At 41.5% G+C, this 14,990-nt stretch overlaps 3 protein-coding genes across 14 annotated transcripts in view; 2 read left to right on the top strand and 1 right to left on the bottom strand.

The window, feature by feature from the left end:
* Positions 1 to 3,589, top strand: part of lrmp (lymphoid-restricted membrane protein) — a 29,387-nt gene extending 25,798 nt beyond the window's left edge. For 4 of the 9 annotated variants that reach the window (XM_005451789.4, XM_005451788.4, XM_025899345.1 and 1 more), the window contains 4 exons: positions 223 to 348; positions 1,251 to 1,277; positions 1,864 to 2,012; positions 2,809 to 3,180. In XM_005451789.4, the coding sequence (XP_005451846.1) occupies positions 223 to 348; positions 1,251 to 1,277; positions 1,864 to 2,012; positions 2,809 to 2,951 (445 nt within the window). In that variant the 3' untranslated portion in view covers positions 2,952 to 3,180. Of the gene's footprint in view, positions 1 to 222; positions 349 to 1,250; positions 1,278 to 1,863; positions 2,013 to 2,808 lie in introns of all 9 variants that reach the window. The other 5 variants (XM_005451793.4, XM_005451792.4, XM_005451785.4 and 2 more) reach the window with 4 other exon arrangements.
* Positions 3,590 to 3,636: 47 nt separating this feature from the next.
* dnai7 (dynein axonemal intermediate chain 7) lies at positions 3,637 to 14,757 on the bottom strand. 4 transcript variants are annotated; one of them, XM_005451796.2, is made up of 16 exons: positions 12,936 to 12,979; positions 11,642 to 11,659; positions 11,366 to 11,441; positions 10,285 to 10,373; positions 10,062 to 10,166; positions 9,823 to 9,960; positions 9,523 to 9,657; positions 9,315 to 9,418; positions 8,335 to 8,523; positions 8,146 to 8,252; positions 7,772 to 7,932; positions 7,532 to 7,691; positions 7,245 to 7,459; positions 6,992 to 7,150; positions 6,164 to 6,277; positions 3,644 to 3,954 (listed from the first exon to the last, which is right to left on the bottom strand). In XM_005451796.2, the coding sequence occupies exons 1-16, from the start codon at positions 12,936 to 12,938 to the stop codon at positions 3,679 to 3,681; spliced, it is 2,049 nt and encodes a 682-aa protein (XP_005451853.1). In that variant the 5' UTR covers positions 12,939 to 12,979; the 3' UTR covers positions 3,644 to 3,678. The 4 variants fall into 4 exon arrangements, with proteins under 4 accessions (XP_025755132.1, XP_005451853.1, XP_025755131.1 ...); XM_025899347.1 differs by lacking the exons at positions 11,642 to 11,659; positions 12,936 to 12,979 and adding an exon at positions 14,464 to 14,757 and having other exon boundaries at positions 3,637 to 3,954; positions 6,164 to 6,321; XM_025899346.1 differs by lacking the exons at positions 11,642 to 11,659; positions 12,936 to 12,979 and adding an exon at positions 14,464 to 14,755.
* lyrm5a (LYR motif containing 5a) lies at positions 12,966 to 14,198 on the top strand. The gene is made up of 3 exons (XM_003445141.5): positions 12,966 to 13,062; positions 13,266 to 13,321; positions 13,409 to 14,198. The coding sequence occupies exons 2-3, from the start codon at positions 13,277 to 13,279 to the stop codon at positions 13,619 to 13,621; spliced, it is 258 nt and encodes an 85-aa protein (XP_003445189.1). The 5' UTR covers positions 12,966 to 13,062; positions 13,266 to 13,276; the 3' UTR covers positions 13,622 to 14,198.
* Positions 14,758 to 14,990: the final 233 nt, after the last annotated feature.

Below are 14,990 nucleotides of genomic sequence, written 5' to 3'. Positions count from 1 at the left end.
TTTCAAACACGACTTCATATCTGAGAACTTATTTGTCTGCAGGAGGTGAATATAATTCAAGGACTGCTTCAGGGGTGTCTTTCTGCTTGCTTTTGTTAGCTTCATATGCATGACTTTTGCATGTGTGCATGTGCACACAAAATTGTGGTTTTGTAGCAATGGTCATATCATTGTACAGCTGAAAAGTGTGTGTTTGAATGCCTGACCCGTGCATGCCCACAGGACGGCCTGCAACAACACAGACTGCCAGTCGGAGGACGAGCAGAAGGAGAAGACAGTGGCGGAGAGGAGGTCCAGTCTCAGTGAGCTGGGCAGCAAACTCACCTCACTCATTCTGCCCCTTAAGACGTTAGTCCAACTAAATGCCAACCACTACCGTACGGTAGCACTACTGTCTGCCAACAAACCAAGAGACTGACACATGGTGAAAGAGTTGATCATTTAGCTGTACTGAGGTTCCAGTAGTTGTAACCTGAACATCTTGTGATATCAGAGTTCATAAGTGCTATATTAATGTTTTTATTTTAGAATGGAATAACCGCTTTATTGCCATGCAGAACATTCACCAGTTAGTGCATATCATAACGAAATTTCGGTATCTCTATACACCAAAAACCCTCCATCTCCAACGTTGAGGTTAAAAGTCATCAATAGTCATGTAACATTTTGGCATTAATAATGACATCGATTTTAAGACACCATCCTCATTTATACTATTTGGTCAACACTGCCCTGCTGCTGTGTATAATGGTAACAGAGGCCAGGATCAAAGTATCATTAATACCAGATATGTAATGTTTCTTTAACATCTGATGTTCACATCCTTTTGTTTTAAAACTTTGGGGACGTTGTGGGACCTCCTAAGTGATGAAACTCTTTCATGATGTAGATCTGTGCTGGACTAGCTTCTATGCTCCAGGGGCTCAGAGGCTTTTGTTTAAAATTCCTCATTTCCTTCAGCTGGAGACTTTGTGTTGTTTTTGTTTGTTTTGGTTGTGTTCTTTTTAATGCATGCTTTATGTGTCATGTTATGACTTGTTTCTGCATTTTTGCATCAACGTGATAACCAGTTCATGTTTTCCAGGCTTGCTTTTGTCATCTACTAACATGCTCTGCCACCTTTTTCAGTTTTATGTGCAAACCTTGAACTGTTCCTTTGTTTTTCGTGAGGTGACAGATCATGCAGACTATGCAGATCATGTGTTGTTCTGAACTATCCTTTCCTCCTTTCCTCCCTCTACATCTCTCAGGAATCAGGATGAGCTCTTTGTAATGCTGTAAGTGTGTTGGGAGAAAATACAAAGTGGGAAGTGATTGTGGATTCTGACTTTGTCCAAGGGGGGGAAAAAACACTTAATGCATGCAAAAGGCCTGTGTTTATCTGGAAGGAGTGCCAATCAAAGGCCACTTATAACCTTGCACTGACTAAATGATGCCAAAGTAAACTGAAGCAGCACTCCTGCTGTTGACAGATTTCAGGCCAAAATTATCCGTTTCCCTCGCCTGACAAGCTAATGCTGAAATCCAGCTCAGTGCCAACTGCTATTAACAGCTGCTGTCATCTTTCTATGCTAACAGTGATGTGTATGGTTGTGCTTCGATGGAGTTATAAAATGGGCGGTTAAATGCACGTAACTGCATTTAAATTCTAATTTTAGTCAAGTCACAGCTAATTTACTGCCTGCTGTAATTAAGTTACCACAAATGACCAACAGATTTTACTGTGTTCATGACACTGTCCTGAAATGAGCTAACTACATCACAAGTATTTTTGGTAACTTAACTCTTTCGCTTTCTTTTTTCCCCTCAGTACCCATGTCTTATGCACTTCATCGTGTCATAACAGTATTTCTCTTCCTTTAGGCCTAGCCCTTCGTCCAGCCCTACATCTACAGAACCAGGAGTGGCCCAGTCTCTGTCCCATAGTTTAACCAGTTCCCGGACGGCAGCAGCAGTAGCCAGAGGTGGCAGGGGTGTTTGGCTTTGGCTAGCCATGATGGTGCTCCTAGCAGGTAGGCTGCTTTTGTTACCATTGCTGGTTTGAACCTAGGAGAACCACCATTGACTGTATAAAGGACAGACCGTGACATCTTCCACTGGTTTGTCATGCCCCCACCTTGAAGCCTCAACACTGATGTTTTGGCAACCGCTATAGTTATTTTGGCAAATAAACTCCTTTATTGAGGGCCTAAGCACGCTTGGAAATTCATGAAACTTTACATTACTGACCTGTTGATAGTTGGTCTAATTGCAAAATCTTCCTTCAGCTGCTTTTTAATATCATCCCCTGTTCAGTTTTTTTTTTTTTTTTAAATGTGCCATCAAACTCTGTAGTAGTAGTAGTAGTAAAGTACTTACTACTAGGTTCTAGGTTCTACTATGAATAAAATCTGTGTTTATGAGATTTGCAAATTACTGCATTCTGTTTTTATTTACACTTTACACAGCATCCCAACTTTTTGGAGTTGGGTTTTTACATTATCTTATCAGAACACTGCCAAAGTTTTTCAAGCCAAAGCTTGAAGGTTTACCAGGGTAAACATTTGACATCATATAGTTTACATCATGATTGTGTTGCTTTACCATATATGCATTTGACACAAATATTGTACTTTGTTCTTGATACCATGTGTTTCAAATCTTTACCTAGTATTTTTCAGATAAATTGCATCGAGCTACCCAGCAATAACACTGTTGTAACATTCAAGTAAAACCTCAATAATTCAGAGATTGTTATCCATGCAGAAGTGAGGGTGTTTTCTTAATTAAACAAATAATTCTTATTGTTATCATTGTTTATTTGCATAGGTCTCTTGGCACTGCTGGCCAGCCTGGTGATGCAGCCAGCAGTAGACGCAGCCCCTGTAGGGACCGGGGACTCCTGGATGACCATCCAGCAGCTGCTGTGGCCCTACACAGGGCTCCGGTACAACGGACAGCCCCCTGTCTAGTCGAAGTCCTGAGGTTGGATGGTGCTAGTGCCCATCAGCCCTTCAGAGATATTTATTGCACTGGGAGAGCAGAGGCTGTTGGGATGTTTACTGTGCCTGCAAATTCCTATAAAACTTGCGTCGACAGCACAGGCCTGGCCTCAGGAATAGTTAACCCTATGGAGGAGTTTATGCATCACATTATGTTTGCTAAATTAGATTATCTATGTGTGTGTATGCATGTGTGATAGTGCTGATCAGCTGTTCAGTGAGCTGCTCCACCTGTGGCTTTTTAAACATTTTATGTACTTGAGGATACAGGAGAATACCAGCATTTTTAATGGAATTTTACCTCATTGGTTGCTGAGGACATTTTATAACTTTTAACTCTTTAAACACTGGTAATAAAACTCTTAAGTGTTTATGAAATCTATATTTATGAGTTTGCTAGTTTTGAGTGGAAAATGTGATTATGAGTTTTGTTAACTTATATTTCTGCATTATTACAGTTTCAACACCAAAGTTTTTTTTGTTTGTTTGTTTTTTTGTATTTTCCATCTTCAAGTTTTTGCTGTGGTTGCCACAACTTCATACACTTTTGTATGTTCCAAAGGAGATGCGTGGATCTTTGCACAAATAAAGTAGCCAATTCTACAATAGAAGATGTGTGTTATGTGCATCCAAGTGTACAAATTCAGCTCTCACTCGTTGTATTTAGTCGTGCATTTTTAACTTTATTTCACTGGGATTATGAATACATCAGGGGTCTTGTGGCACAGAGCAGGCTCTGCACTGTGTCGACAAACAAATGATAGGAATTTCTGGTCTGAGCGATGCCATCGGGACTCATGGTGTCCTGAAGCAAGTGGATGAAGGTGGAGTGAAACTCGCTGCCAGGATAATGATCGGGAGAAAAAGCTTCACTTGTTTCTGTGATTGCCAGCTTTCGACTCCTCTGAGCTCCCAGAAGGTACAGACTCCATGAGTCCTTAGGCACAGGGGAGGGATCGTGGTGCTCACACACCTGGCAAAGAGTTTTGCAGGTTAATGTAACATTAAAGCATATTAAATGTTAGCCAATTTCATCTCTGTTCTGTCTGCTCAACTATGGTCAGTAACCTTTTGGTGAGAATCAGGTAGTCACAAGTTAATGTCACTTTTGCTTCTTGGTTTCGTGTTCTATAAAAAGCCTACTGTTTTACCTTTTCAAAGCTCTGGCTGTGTAAAGGTTGATGTTAAGAGAACCCAGGTGGTAGTCTACTCTAATCTAGAGCTGCACTAGAGAGAATGGTAATTGGAGACTGCAGCCAAACGAAAATTGTTGCAACTGTGTGCAGTGTCCTTGACTTTGAAGTGGCTGCTTCAGAGACCGGGCCCAGGTCTGAGACCACATGCGGGGGGAGGGTGAATTGATAATTACATAAAATCTGGTTTTCAATAATACCACAATTACCTGTTGATAGCTCTCAAATCTACTGTAGACAGCAGTAGATTTGAGAGTAGATTACGTGATGCTGTACCAGAGCCTGGGGCAGACTTATTACCGGTGAACTGCACAGAACAGTGCAAACTTGTAGCACAAAAATGAGCAAGTAATGTACAAACAAAGTAGTAGAGTGTAAGCGCAGCTTTTAGATGGGTTTTTAAAGTTTCTCTCTCAAAACAGAGGGCAATTCAGCTAAACGAGACCGGGCTGAAGAAGACTCACTATGTTTGTTTGCCGTCTGTGTTAATGTGCTGTTACTGTGCCATATGTGTAAATGCATGCATCTGTCTGAGCTTCTCTGCAGTGTGTGAAACTGAATTGGTGTTATGCAACAGGGCTGCTGTCACACATCCTGCAGTTAGAAACTGAATGCATCGCTCAACAAATGTTACGCACACGATTTGTGGTGCAGCTGCTATGACGTGCCAGTAAGAGCAGCTAGACTTCTCAATTAAAAGGTAAACTCTAACCTGACCTTCATTCACTTCGGTCTATGATTCTGTAGAACGTGTTCACATATTTATCAACTCTCAAATTGAAAGTCTGCTGTTGGTCTTAGTAAATGGAAGAAGATGCCTCGTCCTCTACGTGGATTTTTAGAGATGTGGGTTAAAAATGGAAAAAATGGTGATGAGATACAGATAACATTCACCTCACTTTACTGTACGTACCATAAAGTAGCACAGCTGGCCAAATAGCACTAAGTGGACACAGGATTTAATTCTGGTAATTTAAAATATTTGAATTGCGTTTGCCAGTTTCTCAAGAAGAGAGGATAACACTGTTCACACTGCACATTAAACTAACACGGTCACAAAACGGCTGCATTTTGACAGAGATGTTATGTAAATGCATGTATTAAGGAAGTAAAAGAAAGAAACCTTATAATTTCCTGTCTTTGCACACTACTGAGAAAACATTTCTAAAGAGATGTTTCAAATCTCTAAAACCCTGAACACTGAAACCTGCTCTGCCCATTATAATAAAAATGATAGGTTGCCAAAACAAGACCTATCCTTGTATCCGTCATTTGTCCAACATCTCCTCCTGCCTCCCTCCGATGCTTCTTTGAGTTCTGCTGTTTAATTAAATCCCAGTGTTACTGCACAGCAGGAATACATGAGGCTTGGCTCTAAACACTCAGAGGACTGAGTAAAGAATGACAGGACGGAGCCAAAGTTTTGTCTCACTCTCCGCTTTGAGCCAATCGGGTGTATTAATTATGCAATCGTTCTGGAAACATGTCCACCTCCCATTCTAAATAACTAAACACGTTTTTTAGTTTTAAAATTCAGCACAGTTTATGCTAAATTTTCTGACACAAACTTTAGTAATTCACGTTTTCTTGGTTCATTATTTGATCAGGTAGCCGAGTTGTGCTCATTGGCACAGACTGACTCCAGCTGATTACAACATGTTTGCATTTATAAAGTGGATGGCGATTAATCGCAAACCTTCACCAATCTCTTTGAGAGGGATTGCAGTCGGTCCGAATCAGACCGAGACAGGTTGCCTCCCACCAGGCAACATGCTGAATCTCCTTGCAACCAAAAGTGGTCCCCACAACTTCTTGCAGTCAGTCCCAGGGAGCAAAAACAATTTCAGCACAATCACTCACCAGCCACTGTTTTTTCTCCTGCTCACACAGAGGTAGCCGTTCTAATTTTACTCTAATTTGATTGAGGCCTTAAGAAGATAATGGAGTAAAATACTACATTGCATAAAGTGTATCTCTGTGAGAGAGTACCTGCATGACCAGATGCTCAGCTCCACATTTAGCATTCCACTTGCTCCACGAGAATGCACAGGCAGAGGAAAAGAGGGCCATCTGTTCGTAGGCAGCATGCTCTGTGAGTGGGTCCTGAAGAGGACAGAAACCACACAGATCATTTCATAATTTTTGTACTGCAAAAACACAATAATTAAATCGCTGTTTACAGCTACATATCAAGACCGCTTCAGGCAGCTCTGTGTAAATACAGAAAAACGTATTTATCTTATGATTTCATGGGACACTTACATGCACTGTGTAATACAAGCTTTGGTTCAAACCTTTTAACTTAATGCTATTATCAGGTGAAAATCTCACCAACCAAGTCACACGCTAACTGACATTTCCGTCTGTAGTCATTTATATTTGGTGTAACGCAATCAACCCATCTGGAGTGCAGAATGACTCAAAATCCCTGAAATGTCTCTGTCAACGCATTTCGGGCAGTTTGTCCATTCTGCGCTCCAGATGGGTTGATTGTGTTAAAAATTTTAATCGTGGTGACGCGTTAACGTTGACAGCCCTAATTGGTGACATGAAAAGCACTTATTCACTTCTTCAGTCAGATGAACGAAAAGATGTGCAACAACTGAGGGTAGTCTGAGCTGCTTAAATAGTGGGCACCATATGAAATATCAGCTGAACCTTGTTTTTCAATCTCCTAATTTAATGGGGCGTTCAAGACAGTTTTTCCATTCTGAAACTCATTTGACTTCATAAAATGCACTTTAATCTTTAAAGGATTCTTATTAAGCTTCTGATATTAGCATCTCAAATCTAGCATCTTGGTTTTGTGTTGCAGACCTTGGCAGTGCTGCTGACATATTTGTGCGTATATTCATTCACAAAGATGTTGACCCCAGCGTCGACCATGGCCCTCTGCAGGTCCGAGCCACTCATCCACTTTCCTATGAGGTGAGAGAGCCCTCCCTCTTGCTCCGATTGCAGCATACATTTATTATCCTATCAGTGACACAGACGCACAAATTGTAACAGTTAAGCCACATCTTCTGTTTATTTCCTATGTTTTACATTCACAGTGCTCTTGCTGTCTTACCTGAATAGTGATGCTGATGTTCATGAACGCCCCGTTGACAGTGTAGAGAGCAGAGTCCTGGCCCAGTGGCCGGAGCTCCCAGCTCTCAAAAGGAAGGTTGGCATAGGTTTTCTGCATCAGCGCAAACGCTTGGAAGGAGTCCATCTTGAAAGAGATTTTGGCCTCAGACTCATCATAGGAGACGTCGGTGATACCATCCATCCTCCACTGCTTACCTTTGGGAGTAGACAGTTTCAATATCTTTGACTTTGTGGGGTCTTTCAAATGTATTTCACAGTGTGATATACCTGCAGCATCCCAGCGAGCCACTTGTGGAGCTTCCAAGAAGACAACAGATTCGGGCAGTGTCACAGACACCCCAACAAGGGGGCAGGGGAGAGCCTCGTGGCCATCCAAACCGGACTTCTCGGCCTGGTAAGAGAACACCTGCATACCTGTCCTCAACACCTACAAACAAAAACAGGCATGCACTGTGAGTACAGGTGAGGCTTGATCTCATGCTAGCAGGAAGACTCTTATCTCGTCACCTGTACAAATTTCCAGCCATGGGCATATTGAATTTGAGGTGGGAGGTGAAACGCATCATAGTAGAATACTCCACCCAGAGGTGTGTACTCCATCAAGTCTACCACCTGGGCAACAGGGTTGATCACTGTGTGCTCCTCCGGGGGACTAGTCGGATCCCTGACTGGTGAACAGACAGAAAGAACTGTCATTCAAGCTTTTAGAAGAACCGCTGGTTAATTTGTCTGTGGAATATAAACACATTCTGTCTAAACTAAACTAAGTTTACAACAATCAGAAGACACCGTTGACATAGAGTTAGTTGTAATATAGTGTCATATGTAGTTTAAAATAAGTTTAGATTATGTGCTTACTTTTTATTTAAAGACCATCTTACCATCAAGTGCTTCCATCTGTGTTTGGACATGGCTCACTTGGATCTCTTCAGGCTCTGGACTGTTCCTCCTTGACCACAGACTGGCTTCACTCTGTGAGATGTGCATTCTATAGGAAGGAAAAGAACCCAGTAAATGAAGGAACCCACAACAGAAGCTGAGTCTTTCATCTTACCTCCCTCTCGCCTAACCTTTGGGTGGACTGCATCGCCGGGTGGACCCTGTTGCTGGGTGTGTGTGTTCTCAGATGAGTCATCCTGGCTAATGAAGATGGGTGGTCATAGCGGGTGTGGAGGATGCGCACAGCGATGTCACTCACAGCCAGCTGCTTGGGAAGCTCAAAGCTGAGGCCTGCCTCACTGAAGCTGACACTCTTAAACCTGGATGGACCAGGTGGAAACGCAGAGAGGAATAAAACATCAGCCTGTGTACCTACAGGCAACATTTGTACAAGTCTGTGTTTAGGTACTGTCCACAAATTTCATCTTCATCATAAGGCACAGCTACAAATGATTGACTTTCTTTAACATTGGAATAGATGTTCATTTCTAGCACCACATTTCTATTTTTGGATATGCAGCATCAGAAGGAAAATGTGGAAGCCAGGGACTTTTGGCAGATCATGGTGGTGGTCCCCCTTTTCAAAAAGGGTTTCAGGAGTTCGTGGACAATTAGCCCATTGCTGCTGGATGAGATGAGGTGTTTCTGGCATGTCCTACCAGAAGGATACCCTGGGCTGACCTAGAACATGCTGAAAAGATGTCTCTAGTGTCTCTCTGCTGGCTTGGAAATGCCTCAGTGTCCCCCCAGATGAACTGGAGGAGTTGGCAAGGGTCTGGCTGTCTCTGTTTAGACTGCTGCCCCTGCAACCCAAACCTAGATAAGCAGCAGAAGATTGATGGCCAGACAGACAGTTGGTCTGTCTGTCTAACCACTCTGTCTGGCTTCCTTCCCACTCACTTAAACCAACTTTCTTCTGAATGGCTGCCAAAGAGAAGGTTGAGCTTCTGTCCTCACTCCTAGAACTGAAGAGTCTGAAGTGTGAGCTTGGGCTCAAAGGGATTCCTTACACATACACTGATTTCACCACGTGAAACTTACATATGAGCACCACTGTAACAGTAGATATATAACAGAATGAAATTATAAGATGACAGCTTTATGAACAAACCTTGGAATCTTATTGAGGTTGGCCCAGAGACACAGTGTAATGTTGTCATCTTTGATCACAGTCTGCATGTTGCCTGTCTCAGTGCTGACATTTTCACTGGCACTCTGAAACCATGGACACGCAGGGTTTTGGACTTATTGCTATATTGTTACTATAAATCAAACTGCATCCTGATGTGTTATCATAGGAACAATCAGGTATCTTGTACCTTAAGGATCTCTTCAGTAGCAAGGTGGTGTTTTGAGTGAATTAGCTCCTGCAAATTTATGAGAACCTCCTGGTACTTCTGGCGCTCCTGGGGATCTGTAATATCTTTGAGGAGATCTTCCAACTCATCTACCAGCTGTAAGAACAGCTCAGATGTGTTATGTTAGAACACACAGCAGATAACTCACTTGTAAGACTCAGCTTTGGTTACCTCTATTTTTAATAGCTCGAAGAGCTACTTTTGTCCTGTGCTTAATTTTTTTTTTTTTCCTCTCATTTTGATCAACAACCACATACAGACCTGCAGAGCAAGATTACACTGCTGGAGCACAAGCGTAATGTTGACCTCAGGGTCATCTCTCCATAGGCTCATGTATGTATTCATCTCTTTCTGTACTGCTGGGTCTGGTGCACCGTCGCAACGCATGTATCGCTCCCACTGGACACAAAGCATACACTGTGCGTTATCAGCTGCCAGAAAGCCATCAGGGAAAAAGAAAATGTCCATATCTACTGGACAGAATGCTTGTGGACCCACACCTTGGCTATCTCCACAGCTTCAGTTTTCCATTTGGTTACTGCAGTATGATTCTCCTCCAGTAGATGGTGCAGTTCCTTCAACTCGGCCTCTCTGCGGTCTAGGTCCTGTCAGAGAAAGAGATCCAAGCACACAGGCACACAAAGTATTCCCAAGTACTCTTCTGTGTATGTACACTTCTTCTTTTATGCTTCATTTAGGGTTGATGTTAAGCTAGGCTCTTACCTTTAGCTCAAGCCTTTCCACTTCCTTCTGCTTTCTCTCTCTTTCCACTCGTTCCTGTTCTTCTCTTTCTGCCCTGATCCGGGCTTCCTCTACAATGTACATGTTACAGATACAGAGAAAACATCCACCAACAAGCACCTATCTCTCCTACTCATAAACAGCAACATAGAGCAGTAGATCAGTTGGGATCCCTCACTTCCTGATACCCTGAACATTTTTTTCTCCAGATTGACAACACTAATGGCGGTGCAACTGTTGCTCCCCTTCAACTAGAGGAGCAGCATCAGCCCCTGATCCTGCAGCTCCACTAAGTGACTTTTTCTCTGAAGAGAACTAACACTAACAAAGCTGCAAAACCAGAAAAGGTGTCAGGGAGGACATGTGCTGACCAGCTGGCCAGGGTCTTTTTGGACATTTTCAATCTGTCCCTGCAACTTTACACTACCCTGTCTGCCTTAGGTCCTCCATCATTGTGCCTGTGCCAAAAAAATCAGCTGTGGCCTGCCTAAATGATTACTGCCTAGTCGCACTGACCCCAGTCATCATGAAGTTCTTTGAGAGGATCCTCCAAAGACACATTAAGCAGCTAACAGACCTCAATTCAGTATACGTTGGCAGACTGCAAAGGAAGGCCAGCCATATTGCTGCTGACCCCACTCACCCGGGACACGAACTGTTCATACCTTTGCCATCTAGGAAATAGTATAGATACATAAAGACCACCACCACCAAGCTGAGGGACAGCTATTTTTCCAAGAGCTGTGAAAGCCATCCGTGCACCTGCCCTTCTCCATGGACCCCCTGCACGCACACTTACATCCAGTCACTGTATTCTAAAGACTTCTGTATTTATCTTTTTTTTTAAGTAAATCTTATTTATTTATCTTTTCTATATTTTCTTTATTACCGAGAGCACCATTGCAATTTTTGTTACGTTCTAGCAACATAATGACAATAAATAAATCTTGAGAGAAGCTCAAAACATATAACAGATTCATTTTTTAAAGTCAATTTCCCTTTAAAGTGTCAGTGTCAGACATGCCACCTACACTGGAGGTTTAAATGAAGAGAGACCCCTCACCTTCCTCTCGAAGTCTCCTCTCCTCCTCCTCTTGCTCCCGCTTTGCCCTCTGAGCCTTGGACAGCTTACTGGCCTTCTGTGACATCAGAGCATTGGAAGTTTAGTTTAACAGTGACAGTTCAGTGTGTACCTACTAGCAAACGGAGTCATTGCTGAAGAGAACGTGGGTATAAGCAGTGAGAAAGAGTAAGGAAGCTTCCTGTGTGTATCTTGAGCTGAGTTCTCTGTGTCTAATTGTCAAAGAGAGACAATGTACTGACTGCCTGTTGCTCATACCTGTTTTTTCTTGGGAAGCTATCATTCAGAGGAAAAAAAGACAGAGATAGAAAGTTACACAATGTCATGTTTCAAAACAGAAATTCAAGAAACTATGTATCTATCTATATCTATATACACTATAGATAGATATACAGAGGTGGGGAGTAACGAAGTACAAATATTTTGTTACAGTACTTGTGTAGAAAATCCAGGTACTTTACTTAATTATTTATTTTTCTGACTCCCTTTTACTTTTACTCCCTACATTTCCAGAAGTAGTGCAGGTGACCTTTTGTGTTAGCGGAACTTCAGAATCTAGCTAGCGCTACTGAAGAGAGGGAAGCATGAAGCGAGTGGTGTTTCTTTTAAGTGGCAGGTAATTTAAAATTCAACATTTCTATCAGCTAACACACAAACCGTTTATTTACTGTTTTATTTCACAGGGAGAGTGTGAAATAACTTCACACTTAAGCTGATGATGTTTAGATTAATTCACTGAATTCCAGCTTTATACTGTCTACTGTAAAGACAATATAATGAGTAGAAGAGTGGTGTCAGTGTCAGTGTAGAGGATGGACATCACCCAGGACACCTTGTGAAAACTGCTGACATCTTGCTGAATTCAGTTGTGTAAATTCACAAAGAGCAGCAGGTCAGCTGATCACAGCATGTACACAAATAAAATCTACTGAATTTCACATTAGAAATTATTATGAGGTGTGATTCTTTTTCCCTTTGCTGAGCCACTCCACAGATCTTAGTGTCCCCCACCTGCTGAATCTCACTTTAACTCTTGATTGTTCTCATTTTAATGTTTAACTGTGGAGGCAACAGAAAACCGTTTTTTTATATTACTTTCCACTGCATTGGGTCCTGTATAACACATTCAAACTGGGCATATTCACTGGGATTATAATTTATGTTATTGTATTTATTTATATTATTGTATTTATTTATATTATCATGTACTAATAGTATAATAATATTATATTAATATGGCAAAAGGTTCCGTTTCCTTGTTAGAATTGTCCTTCAAGGAGCTACTTTCTTTCTTGGAGTACATTTCAGAGCCTGGAGCATTTTTTTTAACCCAGGTATCTGCACTACTTAGTTGTTCTACTTAAGTAAAGAAAGTCTGAACTTTTGCCACCTCTGTGTGTATATATAAAGAGAGAGAGAGAGTGTCTAAACTAAACTAACAGGATACTACGTAATTGCGCTAACTGATGGCCTGTAATCATTCAAACCTTTAAAAATATAATATTTAAGCTGGTCTATTATAAGGAAATAATAGAAGGGAAAAAACCCTCACCATGTTCGTCCGCGCGTCTGGGTAACCTGGCAACCTATACGCATGCGTACTTGCTATGTTTTTATTTGCGACAGAACGAAACGACGTGCGACAACGTGCACTACGGAGTTGTCCCTTGCATTCATAGGTAAGGACGCAGGGAAAAGACATTTTTCTCTTCATTGGTGTACATAACATAACGTGTAAATGTGAATTTGTTGCGCTTGGCATAAATGCAGTGCTCTACATGCTAATTCGTAAGCTAGCTGCTAAGCTAAACTTAATGTTGTGTAATGGTTTCTGTGTGCTCTCTCTCCTGGCCTTCCCTTTCTCCTCTTCTCCTTTCAAAAGTGTGAAAGGCCATGGCCAACCCTTTAAAAACTGAAGTTATCAGGCTGTACAAAAATGTAAGTAAACTGGTGTTAATAGAAACAACGCTGGGTGGTGTACAGTGCTGCAGAGCTTTAAAAATGTGTCTCTCCTCTCCAAACAAGCTCCTGTATCTCGGCCGTGAATACCCTCAGGGAGCAGCGTACTTCAGACAGCGCCTGAAGTCAGCCTTCATGAAGAATAAAGACGTGACCGACCCGGAGAAGATCAAACAGCTGGTGGCCCGGGGGGATCATGTCATTAAGGAGCTAGAAGCTCTGTATTTCCTCCGAAAATATCGGGCAATGAAAAAGAGATACTATGAACCCGAAAAATAATGGCACACACTGATAGCTCCAAGTGGTTTTCCTGGATTACAGTGCAAGCAGTGGACATGTGGTAATCGGTGATTTATCAGCCTTTCGGGTTCACAAACACACCTTTTAACACCTACCGAGTCCAAAACAAAGAACAGAATTTCCAACAGCTGCTCGTTTATTAAACTCAACTAAGGTTGCCTCTGAAAGGGAAATGAAAACCTCATCTCTGGGTGTTGCAAAGCGATCATCACTGTCATTGAGGTTTTGTACCTAAGGCCACTGTTTTAATTTCATATACTGTTTGTAAGCCCAGGATATGTTTTAAGCATTCTTTGTCCCACTGTCACATTTTAGTGTATTTAAAACAAACATTTCACCAGATGAGTTGCCCCAGCATTTACATGGAGGTGTCCAGATTGTAACATTCATAATTTGTACAAGAGGTTGTGTACTTTTTTAAAAAAAAGCAGCTGTCTTTCTGTCTACCGACTGAAGCTTCTTTAATGTAATATGTGAGTTTTAGAATGTATTTCAGTGTATATATTTGTAAATGCATGCTCACATTTTTTGAGAAATAAATTTACATGGGAATGGATTCATGTGCTGTTACACAAAAGGCAAACAAATGTTATATAGATGTACAGATTTCTTAGAGTGGTGTCCCATGTCATAATAAATCACATAAACACAGCTTAGTGTTACTTATTCCTGCTGTTACAATCAACATAAACCCTGCAGATCTAGTGTCAGTCTCACAGACATTTAAAAGATACAGTTGGATTCTGAAAAAGGAAGTTTTCATGAGAGTATGAAATCCTATGATGCAGTACTTGGCATGATTCAATAGGCTGTAGACCCACCTGTAGCAGCAATAACTTGAAATAATGTTTTCCTGTGGGCTTTTTCAGTCTCTCCCATTCCTTTGGATGAATTTTGGCTCCTTCTCTTTTCAGCATTGCTTCAGTTCATTGAGGTTTGCAGGTATTTGTTCATGCAGAGCTCTGCTAAGATCCTGCCACAGTATTTTAATTGAGCTGATGTCTGGACTTTGACTGGACCATTGCAACACCTGTCTCTTCTGTTTAGGCCAGGGGTGTCCAAACTTTTTTCATTGAGGGCCACATACATAAAAATATAGGAGGGGCTGGGCCACTTACTAGAAATTAGGTATATAACCTTAACTATAGTGTATTAAAGTTAGAAAAATCACTTAAAAGTGGTCGAATATGTTATATTGTTGAATATAATTAAAGACAAAACTGCCTTCATCACAGCTTTCCATAAATGGATCTTTATTGATTTATTCAGAAAAAGCTTTGGTAGCTCATTCTCAGAACAGCAGCCTCAGATTTTTTTCTTAGACAGATTTACAGCACAGAGGAAAAAC

This window comes from Oreochromis niloticus, linkage group LG17, assembly GCF_001858045.2.
Source record: "Oreochromis niloticus isolate F11D_XX linkage group LG17, O_niloticus_UMD_NMBU, whole genome shotgun sequence".
In the NCBI taxonomy this organism is placed as follows: domain Eukaryota; kingdom Metazoa; phylum Chordata; class Actinopteri; order Cichliformes; family Cichlidae; genus Oreochromis; species Oreochromis niloticus.
Note: the sequence above shows the minus strand (reverse complement) of the source record. Positions and strands in the feature narration are given on the sequence as shown.

Coding starts and splice junctions, on each gene's coding strand:
- lyrm5a (XM_003445141.5), top strand. CDS start 13,277: ATGGCCAACCCTTTAAAAACTGAAGTTATCAGGCTGTACAAAAAT. Junction 13,322..13,408: donor TTATCAGGCTGTACAAAAAT/GTAAGTAAACTG, acceptor TCTCCAAACAAG/CTCCTGTATCTCGGCCGTGA.
- dnai7 (XM_025899346.1), bottom strand. CDS start 14,559: ATGCTGAAAAGAGAAGGAGCCAAAATTCATCCAAAGGAATGGGAGAGA. Junction 10,374..11,365: donor GAGGAGACTTCGAGAGGAAG/GTGAGGGGTCTC, acceptor TGTACATTGTAG/AGGAAGCCCGGATCAGGGCA. Junction 7,151..7,244: donor ACATCAGCATCACTATTCAG/GTAAGACAGCAA, acceptor TGTCACTGATAG/GATAATAAATGTATGCTGCA.